This window comes from Macrosteles quadrilineatus, unplaced genomic scaffold (genome assembly GCF_028750875.1).
Source record: "Macrosteles quadrilineatus isolate MER2022 unplaced genomic scaffold, UCM_ALF_1.0 Scaffold_8__2_contigs__length_117827958, whole genome shotgun sequence".
Classification (NCBI taxonomy): domain Eukaryota; kingdom Metazoa; phylum Arthropoda; class Insecta; order Hemiptera; family Cicadellidae; genus Macrosteles; species Macrosteles quadrilineatus.
Window position 1 is genome coordinate 78,803,442 of NW_026542601.1, and position 16,574 is coordinate 78,820,015.

The 16,574-nt window shown below is 34.1% G+C and overlaps 1 protein-coding gene across 1 annotated transcript; it reads right to left on the bottom strand.

Annotated features, from left to right (window-relative positions):
- Window positions 1–321: 321 nt before the first annotated feature.
- LOC129001077 (pre-mRNA-splicing factor CWC22 homolog) lies at window positions 322–16,574 on the bottom strand. Its single transcript, XM_054428244.1, has 12 exons — window positions 16,425–16,574; window positions 12,932–13,991; window positions 12,108–12,330; window positions 11,033–11,161; window positions 9,815–10,003; window positions 5,336–5,489; window positions 4,729–4,854; window positions 3,761–4,011; window positions 2,641–2,921; window positions 1,866–1,967; window positions 1,027–1,172; window positions 322–675 (listed from the first exon to the last, which is right to left on the bottom strand). Exons 1-12 carry the CDS (start codon window positions 16,435–16,437, stop codon window positions 512–514), a joined length of 2,838 nt encoding a protein of 945 aa, XP_054284219.1. The 5' UTR covers window positions 16,438–16,574; the 3' UTR covers window positions 322–511.

Consider the following 16,574-nt stretch of genomic DNA (forward strand, 5'->3'; position numbering starts at 1 on the left):
CGTGATTCATTTATACACTTCAAGCATTAGAGCAGAAAGGTTTATGTGGCCTAATGTAGTGTTAATCTATCTAGAATATCATAGTCTAGAATTACCGAAGTGAAGGCTGTATGTAAAGACACACATCCATTGTAGCCATGTTTTTTGGAAGTTTGTAACTTAGAAAACACAAAAATACATCGATGTACCAAAACCAATACATACCAACATTTAGGTGCATGGACAGACACAAAAGTCTAAGTGTCTAGACATATTATTTCCTATTTAGTTCTGTATTTTGAAATTTATAAATATATTTTCAGGGACAACAGTTAATACAAATCTCATCTACATAGAAAATTTTAATATCATATACAATATAATGCCAAATTTACAAAATAAATTGCTTCATTCAACATAAAATGAGATGATCATACAATATTATGTTCTAGTTAAAATATCATTACAAGGTTGATTAAAAATATAAATTATATATATACATTAGTTACAGATTCTTCCATCCTGGTAACTCTTAAGACCTTTCTCTTCTTCTCTTTGAAACTGAGCTGGCCTTCTTACTCTCCTTTTTTAGTTTTTCTGATTTTTTTGGAGGTGGCTCCTTTTTCTTTTTGCTTACTGTTTTTCCTTTCTTTTTCTTTTTTCTTGATTCCTCTTCAGAATCTGAACTTGTTGAATCTATAGAAAGAAAAGTTTCTTTGTTAAAATAGAAATTTAAGAGGAAAAGCTGAGATAAAACTACTGAGTAATAAACGTTATTTAACTGAACTTTTATACTGTTTCTGAACCAATCAAGAGAAACATTTCATAACAAAGATTTTGGTAACGTCACCATCATTCAATGCAGTGGCTGTGCCAATGAAAACTTCATGTAGCAATTTTCTCAATTCATTTAAACAACATCAAGGCATACAAAAATGTACCATAAATTTAACCAATTGTTAAGATATTTCCTTACTTTAGAACAACCTATAAATTCAAATTCAACATATTATGAACATAGATGTAAGCAACCCCTAAAGTCTATACCTGAAGATGAATCTGAAGAAGAAGAATCAGACGATGAATCAGAGGAATCTGATGAAGATGAATCAGAACTGGAGAGACCTTCCACAAGCTGTGGGACGACTACAGTTTCCTTTGGCATGTTTTTGAGGTGTTCTCGAAGTTCATCCCTTGAATCAAAGAGATTTTCAATAGAAGTGGGATTAATGTGATAATTTGATATTTTAACATAAAACAATTAAGCCTAAAGAAAATAAACTGAAAATTCAAATAAAATCCAAATTCAACTCAATATATAGATTATTTATTCTTTTTAAATAGCAGTATCTTCGTTCAACAGTTTTTCCTGGTAAGAACACATATTCTTTATAGGGAAAGAAATATGTGAAATTAATTTATTCAATACTTTGAGGCCGTTCAATGCAAATGAACGATGCTTGTAATGCGAACGATGTTTTCACATACCAGTTTTATTCACGCAATAATAGACCTATTTTAAAAGTAATAATATAAATAAAGTTTAATGAATATCATATCTGTGATTAAATCTTTTAAATAATTATTTACTAATACAATAAATTAGCTAAATTTAGGTTAAAAATAGTAACTTTTTTATTTTTTAGTGGTTTCCCTACAAAATTCACTTCATCAGAAACCATCCATCCATCACACAAGTATAGTAAGGTCTACCTGTGTTTTACTGCTTTTTGTTCACAATATTTCATATCAATTTGTCAATAGTTATTAAAATGTTATGATTTTATTTTTTCAATCCATTAATAAATAGCAAATGACAGATATACTTCAAAAATATCACATCCAACATCTGTACGGTAACATTATGCTTAAACATTATCACTCACGTTATTCCTCCAAGTCCAATTGAAGTGAAAAAGTTAATTGCGAATCTAGTGTTCTTGGGATTGTCCCTGGGAAATAAGCCCTCTAGTGCCGGCTGCAAAGCCCTGGAAACATTATAAATTATAGTGATGTCACTTTTTAAATCTTTTCAATACAGTCTTTTTTCCGGACAAAGAAAAGATTGTTATAACTAGCCTACTTATTAGAAGAATATGAAAGCAAGATTTCATTTTGTAAAGTAACCATGAAAATAACTTACTGGTCTCATGATACAAAACATTTTTTAGGTGCTTAATTAACATGTCTTCTGAAATAATCTCGCAGACGTCAAATTCCACGGTTAATTTGATTTAGCCACAACAGTTCTTTGCACTTGGGACGTTATGAGACAATCTACTCGTCTTCGACTGGATGAGTAGAGTAATTATTGTTTTGTGTAAATTACACCAGTTATTCTTGATTACAGCCTCATGATGGTCAACTGCATTCATTATTACAGATTTGAGGCGGAGAGCCTTAACATCAGCTATAAGACTCCTTTTCAAACATGGTTTTTAATCACATGCAAAAAATTCAAATTGTTATTCCAATCACATTGTACTGTTAAAGCGGTTTACAGCACAGTCAAAGAGAAACAAATGCTTGATTGTGATCAACATCAGCAGTTTGATTTTTTATTGGATCACATGTGTAAACGAACAACTGCACATTTTTAAGAAACACGTACACATCAGAAATAATTGGATGTTATGAAATACTTTTAAAATATAAACTTACGGATCTTTCACTCGTACATTGAGTTTTGTTAACCCCAAGTACTCGGAAAGTTCCTGGAACAGGATCTTGATGAAGATTCGGCTGGAGCTTGTTGTGTCTTCCTCGTTGAGTCGTATGATGGACAGAACATCCCATGAGATGGCGTCTGTGTGCAGCAAGTGGGCAAACAGCTTGGCAATGTTGCGCAGTTTGTCGTTGGACATGCGATGTATCGTGGTGTAACTGTCTCTGAACGTCTCCTCAAACGGAGGGACGTACGACCGGTTTATCTGGCAGAACCTCTGTAACATCATGTAAGGATTAGGATAATTTTAACACTTTTAAAATGTTTCAACAAATCTTGTTATATCATCTACTTCTTACTCTTGTTTAATTCAACAGGAATAAGTAAAAACTTAATTAATTAAATTGATTAAAAACATTCTTAATTCAATTTGCTATGAAAATATTTATTTTAATGCTTATTTTCTACCTCAACTACAGTATACTTCCTCGGGTTTCGGGACTGAGGCAAGTCCAGATAACAGGTTTTCCGGTTAAACTGACACCCTAAAAAATTGATGAAATTAGGATAAATCTAATGTGTATAAACCAATGATGATTATTATTTAAAGTAGTAGTTATAGACACGCGATCGGTCTCAAATCTTTCCCACACAAATCAAATCTACCACTCACTTCTTGCAGATCTAGTCCGGTTAGGCCGATTTGCTGATACAATTTTTTTGGTTAAAGAGGTGAAGAGGTGTCACTTCTGCCGAGTGTAGTGCGGTTAAATCGATGTCCGGTTAAAAGGTGTACTGTATTGCTATTACTAGCGGTTTTAATTTAGGGTATTTAGCTGATGAATATCAATGAATCTAAAAAACTGTTTGTGGAGTTACTATTCAAGGGTTTGTGACAGGTTTTTCCTCTTAAATGTAAGTAACAAAGTATCATTTTGATTACTCGTTTCATCGCTCCTATTCTTGACATTAAATCTTATATTACCTATCAAATGACAACTGAGAATAAGGGATCATACAACACTTTTGTGTGCAACGTTGAATCAAGCATACAAAAATTACAATGTGGTAGAATGATTAAACTACTAGTATGATTTAAACTACAATATGGTAGACCTGTGCCAGAAGACCGAAGAACTTCTCGTACGTTCGTTGTTCCGCACAACAGTCCAAAAACATGTGAGCCATCTCAATCTCCTGTCCTGGCTTCAGTTCCATCCTCAGCAGCTTGTGAGCGCACTCCTCAAAGTCCAAACTGGACTGTATGGTCAAGTAAATGGTCTTCCGCAGTGCCACAAGATTCGTCTCTGTCTTGTCCACAATAATGTCCTTCTTCTCTCCTTGTTCTTCGCCTTCCTCTTCTGAATCTATGAGAATGCAGTTTCAACATTAAAATTAGAATGCACAAAGATGTAAAAATAAAAATTGGATAGCCCTATAAAACATGGTAATTGGTGATCAATTTCAATGGGAAACAAAAGACCAATATTATTGTTTTACATATCGCCATGAGATCTACAACTAGTTCTTACATACTAGGCATTCTTTAGTTACTTTCATCTTAAAATTTATGGAATATATTTATTTAAATAATCAACAATTGATTTCTGAAGTTTATCATTGCAGCAATGGCCATTTGACCACAGGGGACGGTTTCCGTTGTCTATCTCGATTTTCAATTGTTTTGAATTTTAATTTTTATTGTTTTGGTTTTTTAACCTGAATTACGGTCTAATAGTTTGTGGTTATTTGGAATTTTTCTGTTCTCTGAAGATGCCAAATTTGTGGCCAAATATGCATCAAGACAAGAACATAAAGAGAAAAAGGCAACTGGTAAAAAAAGGTATGACTTAAACTAAAAAGAATTCTTTAAACTGGGTAACACTGTACATTACAAAAAAAATATACATTCAATTGTGCAACCGTTCAATCAACATCGGAAACAACTAACTCAACATGATCTTTCAATGTAAATCAAGGTTACTAGACAAACACAATTCATATTTCAATTTTAGTCTTTTTTAACCATGTCGAAACATGTTACATGTAATAAACCATAATTTTCCTCTGATTCAGTTACTCACCATCATCGCTGTCGCCGCTGCCAGAGCCGGAACCATCATCCTCATCATCGCTGTCATCATCCTCTCCTACGAGTGACTTATATTTGGCCTCATTAGCCTCGTAGTCGGGATCAAGCTTAAATACATCTGTAAACATTGCATCAGAATTATTTACAGTGAAAAATTATACATTACATTATAATTATAGTATCTTAGCTCTGTATCAGTTTGGGTTGAGAATTAATTCAAAAGACTAATTTGGTAAAAAAAAGTCCTTGTATTCATAAGAAATAAGTTGGATCAGCACAATCTTTCCGTGGCTCACATCAACTACATCTATTTTGATTAAAAACTGGTGACATCTTAATATGGGGATGGAATGTCTAGTAGTATTAATATTCTAAGATACAAGTGAGCAGTAAGTGTGCATAAAAAGTTGCAAAACATCTAATCAGAGGTACAATTTACCAAGAATTCACCCCTATAAACAAACCTGATTTTTTAAATACTCCAGTTCCTACTACGCTATATTTGTCTAAAGCAAATTACAGAAATTACATAGAAATCCTTCACAGGGTTAAATGTCGAGTAGAATGACAAAACAATTTTAGAGTACCCCAAAACTTACTCAAAATGTCTTCAGGGTCGTGATTATCCTCTAGACTGATCAAATGAGTAATCTTATCATCTTGGTCAACCAGATCCAACTCCTTTACCAGGGATGGATGAGCTTTAAAGTCCTCCTTCCTTATTTGAAACATGACTTCAATCATGTATTGCACCTGCAAATGAAACACTGATCAATTGACATGTGTATAAAATTAACAAATGAATACCCTACCTTAAGAAGTTGTTTACAAACTGTTTTATTAAAACTGAATTTGAAAATACCTCACCTAGTGCAACAGACAAAAATAAAGCAATAGCTAGTTGGTTGAATGGCAATAAAGTTTAAGAACAGTCAACAGTGTTAAATATTTTGTAACCAAAACAATACAATGTAGCCTTAGCTAAACGATTGTGCGGATACTAATTGTATTTAATTTAACGAGGACTTGAATCCCCAGTTAGTCCGGATTAATAAGAGTTTACTGAATTGATAATTTATACGTGCATAGACAAGGTCTTTATTTAATTTTTTTAAACTGTGGGATTATTATTTTTTTTTAATTTATAGTTTTTAAAGCAATTGAGTTTTTGATTTCTTTTGTACTTTGTCTTCAGGGACAAGCTTCAAGACAAGACTATTAAATAGTCAAACTTGCAATCATTGTTTCTTAAAATCATGAACTTTCTGTATAAAAGAGCAGGTATTAAGAGGCGGTCGGACAGAGATTCTCGGCTGCCGACACTGGCCGTCACTTTAACATGGAGCGCATATAATAATTCCTCGTTTTCTGGTCTATCCGTGTTCCAAAAAATATTTCCCACACTCAAAACATTGTAAATGTATGTAGGATTAAGACTGTACAATATAAAAATCATAATGTTTAATTATAAGCCGGATATAAAATAAATCATTTCTTACATTTCCCATAAGGAATTGCAATACTTTCTGCTAAAATATAAAATGACTGGCACTATGAATAATTCTGGTTCAAACGCCATATTGAAGAGCATATATTCATTAGTGTATTGAGTGTGACAGATATTTATTTTTCGATGGTTAACATTAAGTTTTGTATTTTTTTGTAAACGCTTGCAAAAAAGCCTTGCTTGCCGACTGAGTACTAGTTCGACGATGTCCCGGCCGATGGCAGCACAGTCGATTGTGGACTACAGAGCACGTTTTCAAACCGCGCCAAATAAAATGCATTTAAACTGGCCACAGATCTGTTTAAATAAATAAATAACGTTATGTTGTTACATCCCTGATGTATTATAATGCCAAGGAAATGATGATATTGAATTCACAGGAATCTAAGAATCTAATATTTTCGGACTGTGTATTTACCGTAGGTATGTATTAAAATATTACTGTCATCAGAGATAAAAGTAGTTTTACAACACCCGGTTTGATACAAACCATTCATCAATATAAAACAAGTTCCGTTAGAATAAACGTCTCTTTTGGTCATACTTAGTACGTTGATTAAGGACTTAGCTGTATAAAGATAGCTGCTGCAATTTACACGATTTGATACAAACTATTTGTCAGTAAGAAAACAAGGTCCAGTGGAACAAAAGCATTTTCTGACATACGTGGTATATACGATTAAGGTTTTCCAGGAACCAAATCCACCCTCCGGACCAGCACTGCGTCGTAGCCAAGCCGGCTTCTGACTCACGGATTATCTTGGAATTGCGATGTCCCGTTTTAGGTCTATAATATTCGAGCTAAGATAAAACCCCAAGTGCCCATCCGAAATCCTTTTTATATATTAGAGGCACAGGATAAGGCAAAATCTAGAAAAAAACATCAAGAGCAAGATTGCAACTTCAAATGGCTTTGAAACGTAAAAATACGACACATAGGACCTACTGTTTTTATTTTTTATATTTTTTTTATTTAAATCGTTCCATATATCTATATAAATAAAATACAGTTTTGTCTGTAGGCCTACATTGCTTAGAATCATGCAGTTTCTGGTTACATTAGGTTTCATAGCCTAAGAAAGCCGAAACGAGTCTTATCTCAATTTCTGTCTGTCTGTCCATTCTTTCATTCTGTCAGTGACACCAAAATGTCATTTTACGCGGCCTACTCCTAGAAAACTAGATTTTGATCAAGGTTCAAATCATTTTCTGTATTTACTGGATTAGTGAGTTTCTTTGGCTATAAAAACATGGCCCCGCTTCTTTGAAAACAAAATAACAAACCATCAAAAACCCAATTTTGTTCGATTTTTGTCAAATTTTCTTCCAATGTTTACTATTAAATTTTATGAAATAACGATCAGCTATTTGGATTAGTTCTGACTTCTAGCTGTCACATATGATATGTTTACATTAAATACTGTTTACAAATACCGCAACCATTTCCGATCAAGTTTTGTAAGCACATCCAAACCAAGTGGGATTAAAAACGTTGTGCCTTACTTAGCCGGTTTAATTAATCGCAAGTACAACGATTGTTCTTGAGTTTTGATAACCGGGGAAAAGGCCGTGAATCAGTGTTGTATAGTGCTCAGTGCTGGGAATATACCGATCATCGTTTAGAGATTACGTAATCTTTCAAATAAGAACCCTTTGTTTGGATAAGGGTTTTTTCTTCAAACTGTCATTAATATGTTAACATTAAAAGCTGCTTACAAATAATGCTATTAATGGGAAATAACTTTGATTTTCGAAAAAAAAATCCAAAACCAAGGTAGATTAATAACTTCGATACTGTTTGAATAGGTGAAACATGTTGTGAGTTCTACTTACTACAATTGAACTGTTGACGTACGTAAAGGTGCGTACCTCATATTAGTCTAATTAAACAGTTCAGGGGCTACATCATGAATTTTAATTTTACTTCGATACTGATACCAAGATACCACATCAAGTGAAAGATTTTTTGGACAAACCATAATGAATTTTTAAAGCGTTACGTTGTCAACGTATCAATGTTTTGTGGACTGTGTATTTATTTACTTATTTATATATTTGCCAACGGATGTACACCAATTTTACAGTTTGATTAGGATTAGGCCTAAATACGATTATCATAAAACTTGATGACACTATAACAACTTTTAAATAAATATCCCCTAATTCAAGTCTGTATTTTTGTGAGTATGTCTGTTGATAACGCATTAATGTCCTTAATTCTCAGTGTTTCGTGGAAAAGACAAGAGCACCTTTGTAAATGAAAATTTCAACCTGAATAAAGTGTGCAGTAGTGAGGTTGATGTAGTATGTAACTATTTTAAACCAGTGTGAAAGGTGAATTTCAATTACAGGCCTACGTTAGGGCTATGCCTCATAGATCTAAAAGAAATTCCTTCTATCATTAGATATAAAATATGGACTAAGACGATCAGGTGACATTATATTGCGAAGCATTCGTATATTCAGTCTTTTGTAAACCATGTTCAGTATTTTTCATAGGTATTTTAATGTAGTTTAATTAGGGACAATATTTGTAGTTTTTTATATAGGTTTGAGCATATACTTTAAAGGTTTTATTTATGCTATTTTAATGTATTATACATTTTTTTAACGTTCAACACGAGAAATTGGGAAATTTTGTGTTTAGTTAGAGGGTCAAAAATTTAGAAAAAACAATTTTTACCCGATAAAACCCCGTTCCCATGGTCCGATCATGCTGGTTCGCGAACTCATTCAAGTTTATCCCGCCTCACACCTTCAAACAAAATTTCATCAAAATCGGACAAAAATTACTCAAGTTATCGTGTTCACGGACACACATATATATACAAATTTGAACGAATGGTGTTTTTGGCCTCTGGGGACATCAAAATGAAAAAGTAAATCGGTTCCGGGCGTAGGTCTTACCATGCCACTTATGGTAATAGCTACCTCATTACAGGGAAATTCGATAAAATGTATGGGATAGGCCAAGTAGTTACATTATTTAGCCCAGTAGCACTAGTATATTATTTATAATTGAATACATTATCATGTATTTTGATAAGTGTATAAATCAAAATGTCTTACTGAAAGTGCTATTTGTATCTCCAAAACATTTTTTGTGTGGAAAATGAGCATATTGTGCGGTGACGAACTGAGACCTGCTCCGGCACGTAATCGCTGAGACGCAAAGGGTGGGTGAGCGAAGGTAGCAAACCAGTGAAAGTGAAACATGCGGTGGGACAATAGACAAGGGCTAGGACACAGGCTGAGGGTAGTCGAGTTGATGCTTTCAAGTTTCTAGGTAACACAGGGTTGTCAACCATCTCAGATCCCGTTATGCGACAGCCACGAAACTGGTGGCCAAGGGTGGTACTATTACAAAAGTCTGTTTTGGGAGGACTGTGTTGTTGCTCGTGACGCCTGCAAAATATGGGATACGGGGCTCTATCCGACCGCCTCTTAATACTAAAATTCATGGTCAGTGTATGAATATATCTATTATACAAAACAACACAAAGTTATTTTCCTTTGGCAAATACATCAAGAAATTTCCCAAAAATCAAAGTGGAGTATGATTGACACTTACTCTTTTCTCCAATGTCCCCTCGTGTAGAATCCTTCGGAGCATATCAAATATACCCATAATGCCTTTATTGGATACTTCAGTCAACTTCATACCACACTCCTTCAGAAAGGCTATTGCAACCTCCACGGAATCGTCGGTGGGTGTTTCAATCAACAGCGTTAAAATTTCTAACGCCAAGATTTCATGGGCCTAAAAAAAATTGGATTATTAGCAGAAAGGTTATAGGCCTATATTTACATATGGTAGAGGTGTAAAATAAGTTGACAAACTAATATAGCCTACTTAGACCTATTCAAAGTGTGTGTAAACACCCTGTACATTCTTTGAGGTGTATGAATGAATATCTTAGGTCAAGAAAATATTAAAAACCTACATTAGGATTGTAATAGTATATTTAGTATACAGTAGAAATACTTTATGTTAACCTAACCCAAATCGTAATGACTGTGAACAATACATTACCAATATATTACATCTAGTACTTGTACTAGATGTAAAGCAGGCTGCTTATTTTTTCCCTCTCTTGGTTAATGGCTACTAACTGTAGGCCTAATGATGTAAACTCTTTTAGAAATTTGTTAATACTCACATACCCCAGTTGTCTATGTAATATAAAATGTATTATTTTTCACCTTCAGATTAAAATGTTCAAAGTTAATTCAGAGTACAGTTGATGCTCCAAATTTAGAATGGAACAAAGGAGCATTCAATACTGCTAAAGGTTGAGTTGTTACTTCCCTAGTTTCAAGATGGTGGCTAATAAAGCCTCTCAAACTTTTTTTTTTTTTAAGAGGTTGGCGGCCTCTTTTAACCTTGCATTTGCCCGTCCACATAGACTACAGATCTGTGCGTGGAACGTATCCAGCAAAGCAAGGGGTGAGCCGGTACAGTACAAAGGTGAACTGTACTGATAAAAGTTTGTGGCAGTGACCAGGATCCGAACCCACGACACTTCTGCCTTGGGCCCAAAGTCCGTGACGCTACCAACTGAGCCACCGACTCACCAACTTATGTAATTTAACAAAAAACTGTAATAAAACATATTAATACAATTAGTTAATACTTTAATGCAGCATTTTAGATAGTAGATAACAACACAGGGATTGTCTAAATTAATTAGACAGAAATGTCAAAAAACCCAATACATAGTTCAAAGAATTTTAACCTTTATTATTATTGTGTGTTAAAAAAAAACTTCTAATAAAATAAAATACTAACCACTTCTTGATTGACCAAATGTGCAATGAATGTAGCAGCAGTGATGCAAATGGTTTTATCATTTCGTTTAAATCCTCGTCTGAACTGAACAACCAATCTCTTCAACAAGAGCTCTCCGATCTTTGGAAACTGTCAATCAAAAATATAAAACATAATTGAGTGTCGAAATTGAAACTGTGTCCAAAGAATAGCTTAATAAGTCGATTTGTGTAAAAATCAAATATCAATAATAATAACAGCAGAGGAATTTCCGAAGCTTTCTAGAGGAGGACTTCCAAGCTTATCTCTGTAATATAATCTCACTACACCATCCAATAGGCAAATACAACTAACAGCTAGTTCATGTAAAATAGATTTCCTAATTTACATAAATTGGCGTTCAAACATAGTCAAAATATTGGCCTAGTTATTTTAATTTTTGTGAAAGTTGGTCTCCGAATTAGGGTGATGACATTTACCACATGGCGAACTGTCATCGGTGATCGGGAATATTTGAACCTGAATCTTTAGGATAGAAGGTCAACACTTCAACTTTGACTAGACAAATCCCGAGATAACGTTTATGTTTATATGATTGTAAATTACCACATTGTCCTTTTTGGTTTACTTTAGAATATTTTACTGCCTATAGGATACTTGCAAGTATTTCCGAAACAGTATAATGTTTGATGAGAAATGTTATGCACAGTGCACTAAGGTAATTCCAAACAAAAACCGCTGAACCGCTTAAAGTTGTGAGTTGTTCAATATCTTCCCACCAGCAATATTTGTTTACCTAATGCCCTGTAAATTGTTGTTTACATAAACTTTTGTTTTCATACCCATCAAAGGTATTTTGTGGGATGCACTGTATTGCAGCACACATGACTATTCGTGAAAAAACGAAAAACTGAATTATCAGGCTACACAAACAATGATTCTCAACAATGATTGTACAAACTGATGAAAGGCAAGTAGTTTGAACAAAGACACTACTTTAAGTAAAGCTAAGTCACTTCACTTGTAAGTTTACGGTTAGCCTCCTAACAAAACATTTGTTTGAAAAGTCTTGCGTCAAGAAATAGCCTAAGCTTACCCTAGCGTTCAACGCAGCCACCATGGCTGCATACACATTGGTGAACGTAGGAGAAGCAGCTTGCGCTTGGATGAGCGCTCGACACAAAAGTCCTTTGCCTCTGACTATATTCTCTTTCTGTACAGCTTTCAACACTCCTATAATGTTGCCGACGTTCACTTTGTTTACGTGTCCTTGAATAGATTTCTTCAAAGCTTCCCAAGCAAGACGTTGATATGCAGCGCTAAAAAAAGTGAAAGCTTAACATATTAGTTAAGTAAGATTAGATGGCCTAATTAAGATGTAAAGTCAATTGAAAGCGGAGGACTCTTGTAACTTACACTTAACAATAGGAAATGTCCATCCATTTGAACCTAAATTAACTAGCCTTTGCAATCATGGACTTTAAAGACAGAATAATATAATGTTGCATGTGCATGGGTTTAGAGTGTTTATAAGAATAGAGTACATGTAAATTATACGGTACAGTGTTCAAACTAATACAATATTAAAATTATCTGTACCTAAGCATAAATAGCCTAAAATATAAAGCTTGTGATGGGATTCCGATAGAAATTATAAAAGCAATGAAATAGTTGGAAAAGCGTAGTATACCGTTGACAACAAAAGGCTCAACCATTATAGTTTAACTCCATGACACCACACTATCAAGGTTTCTTACCTCAAAACCCATCTTGATTTGATCCTAAATTGTTAAATATTTAATTTGTCTTTTATTCAAAGAGACATTTACTTTTAAGATGATATTAGGCTCACTTGTTTGGATTAGAAAAAACTACATGAAATGAAAAAAATACAGTTATTAAGCTAAAGTAAACTCTCACCTTCCCTTGTCAGTAATACTCTCTTGCATCATTTTCAGTCTCGCCGGAGGTATGTAAGCTCCTCCCGTACGCGAAGTTAAAAGGTCAAGATTTTTGTTCCGTGTAGGCGCAGCTTTCTTTTCATCTACATTTTCTCCTGGTGTGTTTTTCTCTTTCTCATCGGTGCGCTTATCTTCATCAACTTGTTTTTCACCTCTGTCTCGTCTTTCTCTCCTCAGCTGATCGCCTGCACTGTAGTAGCGAGGACCGACTTCAACATTAGCATTAGACTTCTTGATACGATCGTTACTCTTGCTCCAATAAGTAGTACTATTTTCCCTGGTTGGTCTATGACTAGACCAATATCTCTGAGGAATATCATTACTACTTTGGTACTTGTCTTCATCTTCGTCCCTTTCATTGTAATTCTCCTCTTCGATCACATCATACCTATGACTTTGAGATTTATCAATAGCATCCTCAGATTTATCATATCGAGACCTGCTTTTCTTGCGTTTTTCGTCATAGTTTTCTTTGGATTTTGAATCAACTTTCTTATAAGTTGGGTCTAAATCTTCACCTTCTTTAATTCTAGAACTTCCTTTCTTAAGTCTTTTCTCATCAAACCCCTCATATTTAGAACTACTTTTTGATTTTTTTGCTTGAATTTCCTCACCTAGATCTTTTCTTTCTCTGGTAGGTTTATCTTCAACTTTATCTTTAAACTTATGTGTATCAATTTTCTCACTTCTCCGTTCTTTGTTTTTAGACTCATTTTTACTATGTTTATTTTCTTTTCTATATTCATCTTCTATTGGGCTACTTTTTCGATTCTTTTCTCTGCTTTTTTTGTCAGATGTGCTGGAATATTTCTTTCTGTCTTTATCTTTTTTCTTATATTCTCTCTCTTCATCAGTTTCAATTTCAGTGTCACTCTTATGCTTCTTCTTCTCTTTGGTAAGTTTTTCAAAACCATCCCTGTCGTAACTTCTTGATCTTTTTCGCTTTTTCTGTCTGTCATCTGCGTATTTACTCTTTTTGCGTTGATGTTTCTTGGAAGATTCATTTATGTCCTCATGATCTGTAACATATTTATATGTTTATATTAAGTTAATCTAATGATTTAAAATAACAAGGACATTAGCTGAAAAATATCTTGAAAGGTCAGTTGTAAAATTCATAAAATTTACTAGTAGGTGGCTAACTAAAATCTCAATTGTTGTTAATTTATTAAAAATTAAAATATATGAAACTCCCTGTGGATTAACGTCCGCACTAGTGAGTAGGCCTACTATGACTTTCCGCAGTACTATCCTGATAATTAGGCCAATTCGTTAATACCAAGGCAATAATGTGGTTCGGATTCCACTATAAACTGTAGGTCCCTTAGTTGCCATTAGCTGTCACGTATGGGCTATTGATTAACAGCTATGTCTAAGGAACATGTCGGCCTTAGTCACTAACAAGACTACAAGATCGCGCCACTCATCCTACACTCATCTCAATTCATGATTAATTGATTGGCTTAAAATACCTACTTTGTATGGTCGCCATTTCAATGAAAAGTATAAAGTAAAGTATAAAGATTAACAAGGCTTTGAAGTTACATTCAACATTTTTTAGTCGGCCACCCAGTGATAGGCTATATGGTTGATTAAGCATGGTAAGAGAGTAGTTATAGAGGACATCAGGGATGAAATTTGTAGTTATTTATCGTACGCAATAGTTGACTTGTACATATAAGTATCTCTAGTGAGTTGATTAAAATTGTTTAGCCTACAAAAATTAAATTTAGTAACATAACGTACACAAAGAGAGCGCAGCCATGGAGAGAGCAGGAAAGGGCTGCACTTTACTTTACATCCTACACTCTTTTGAAAGAAAATATTGATCGATATATCAATTAGAATTCAATTGTTTAATTCGATAGTAGGCTATATCGTTTGGTTAGTTAGGTAAGGTTAACCAACCTAATGATAGGTATATCGAATGAAACCATCAAATAATTGATATTTTCATTGGGTTGAGTTCATTTAAATGAGTGTAGGACGTAAAGTGCAGCCCAGGAAAGTGGCACCTTGATACCGTGAAACATCTGGTTACTGCTCAAGCACCTGCCAGTCTGTCTGAAGAGAAGGCGGATAAACATTATCCGCTTCCCGTCCGGAACTTCAAAAACCATAGCCTAAGCGGATATATCCGCCACCCGTCCTTTGTCACCAAAGACTTAGGAAGATATTTTTCATGTTCTAGTTGTTTTTCTAGGCCACTTCATGCAAATCAAAATAAGAAAGGGGTCTGTAGGAAAGGACGAACTATGACAACTTTGGAAAATTATGAAATATATAAAGCAACAAAAATTCGCCCTAATGATTTATTAAATGATAAAAGCTTTTTCCAGTCTAATATATTATTTGAAACATTAATAGGATTAGACAGAGACAGAAAGAAATGATAAAGGAAGCCGGGGGTACAAAGTACAACTACTAGGACAAGATAACCTCCAGTTGAGACTCGACATTGAAAATGCATGCATTGCTTCACTTTTGTCTCTCGTTTTTAATTAGTAGGCCTACTGTAAATAGTTTTTCGTGTTTAAATGTTTTGTAACTGTGTTTTTAAAACTGTGACGTGACATCATGAGTCAAAAAACTTCAAGTTTGTATATGTATCTGACGATGGTATAACAAATACCGAAACGCGTAATCCTGTTGGATATTTAAGGACCACTAAAGGCAGTCTGCAGGTATTGTAACCTTCTTATTTAGGGAGATATATCCGTCACCCGTCCGTAAAGGGTTAATTACGCAAAGGGTAAACACAAATTTTTCAATAAATACATTAGTGGCAAGTTAGGCCTAACTTAAAACTTACATGATAACTGAGTATTATAATTAACAAATAGACAAAAGACAGTATAGGCCTAATCGAATCGAGATTTTCAATCAATTAAGTTATAGGGCTGCACTTTACTTGACGTCCTACACTCATTCGATTGTTTTTTTGATTCGATATTTTCATTCGATATATCGTTTGGTTAGTTAGATTAGGTTAACCTTACCTAACTAACCAAACGATATATCGAATGAAGCAATCGATTAATCGATATATCGATCGATATTTTCATTCGAATGAGTGTAGGACGTCAAGTAAAGTGCAGCCAGTTATAGGGTACCCCAGGCGGATGCAGTTTCTTAACTGGGCTACGCTAATATTGATTGAAACTATTGATTCAATTAGTAAACCTTAATGCGATTTTTTCACCATCAGCAAGTTTGGATGGTTAGGTTAGCCTAGGTTATGATAGTTTAATTTTATAAAAGATATATTTTAAAAAGTCGATTAATAATCAATATTTTCAATTCGATAGTTTCAATCAATATTAGCGTAGCCCAGTTAAGAAACTGTACCCAGCCCAGGCAAGAAACTGTAGGCCTACCCAAAATTTGACTTCATTGTTTGCCAAGGCCTAAAATCTAGCCTAGCCTAAATGTGGCAATCCGTAGGAACTAACCTGAGTCAGACATGTTGATAGATGGTTGGATAACAGTTAAATTCAATTAATTTGATATATAAACAATAGTTAAGTTGGTTTCTGTATTTGTAAACAATAAACACTTTTCACATAGGCCTAGGCCCTAGATTTTAGATTATATTATGGACT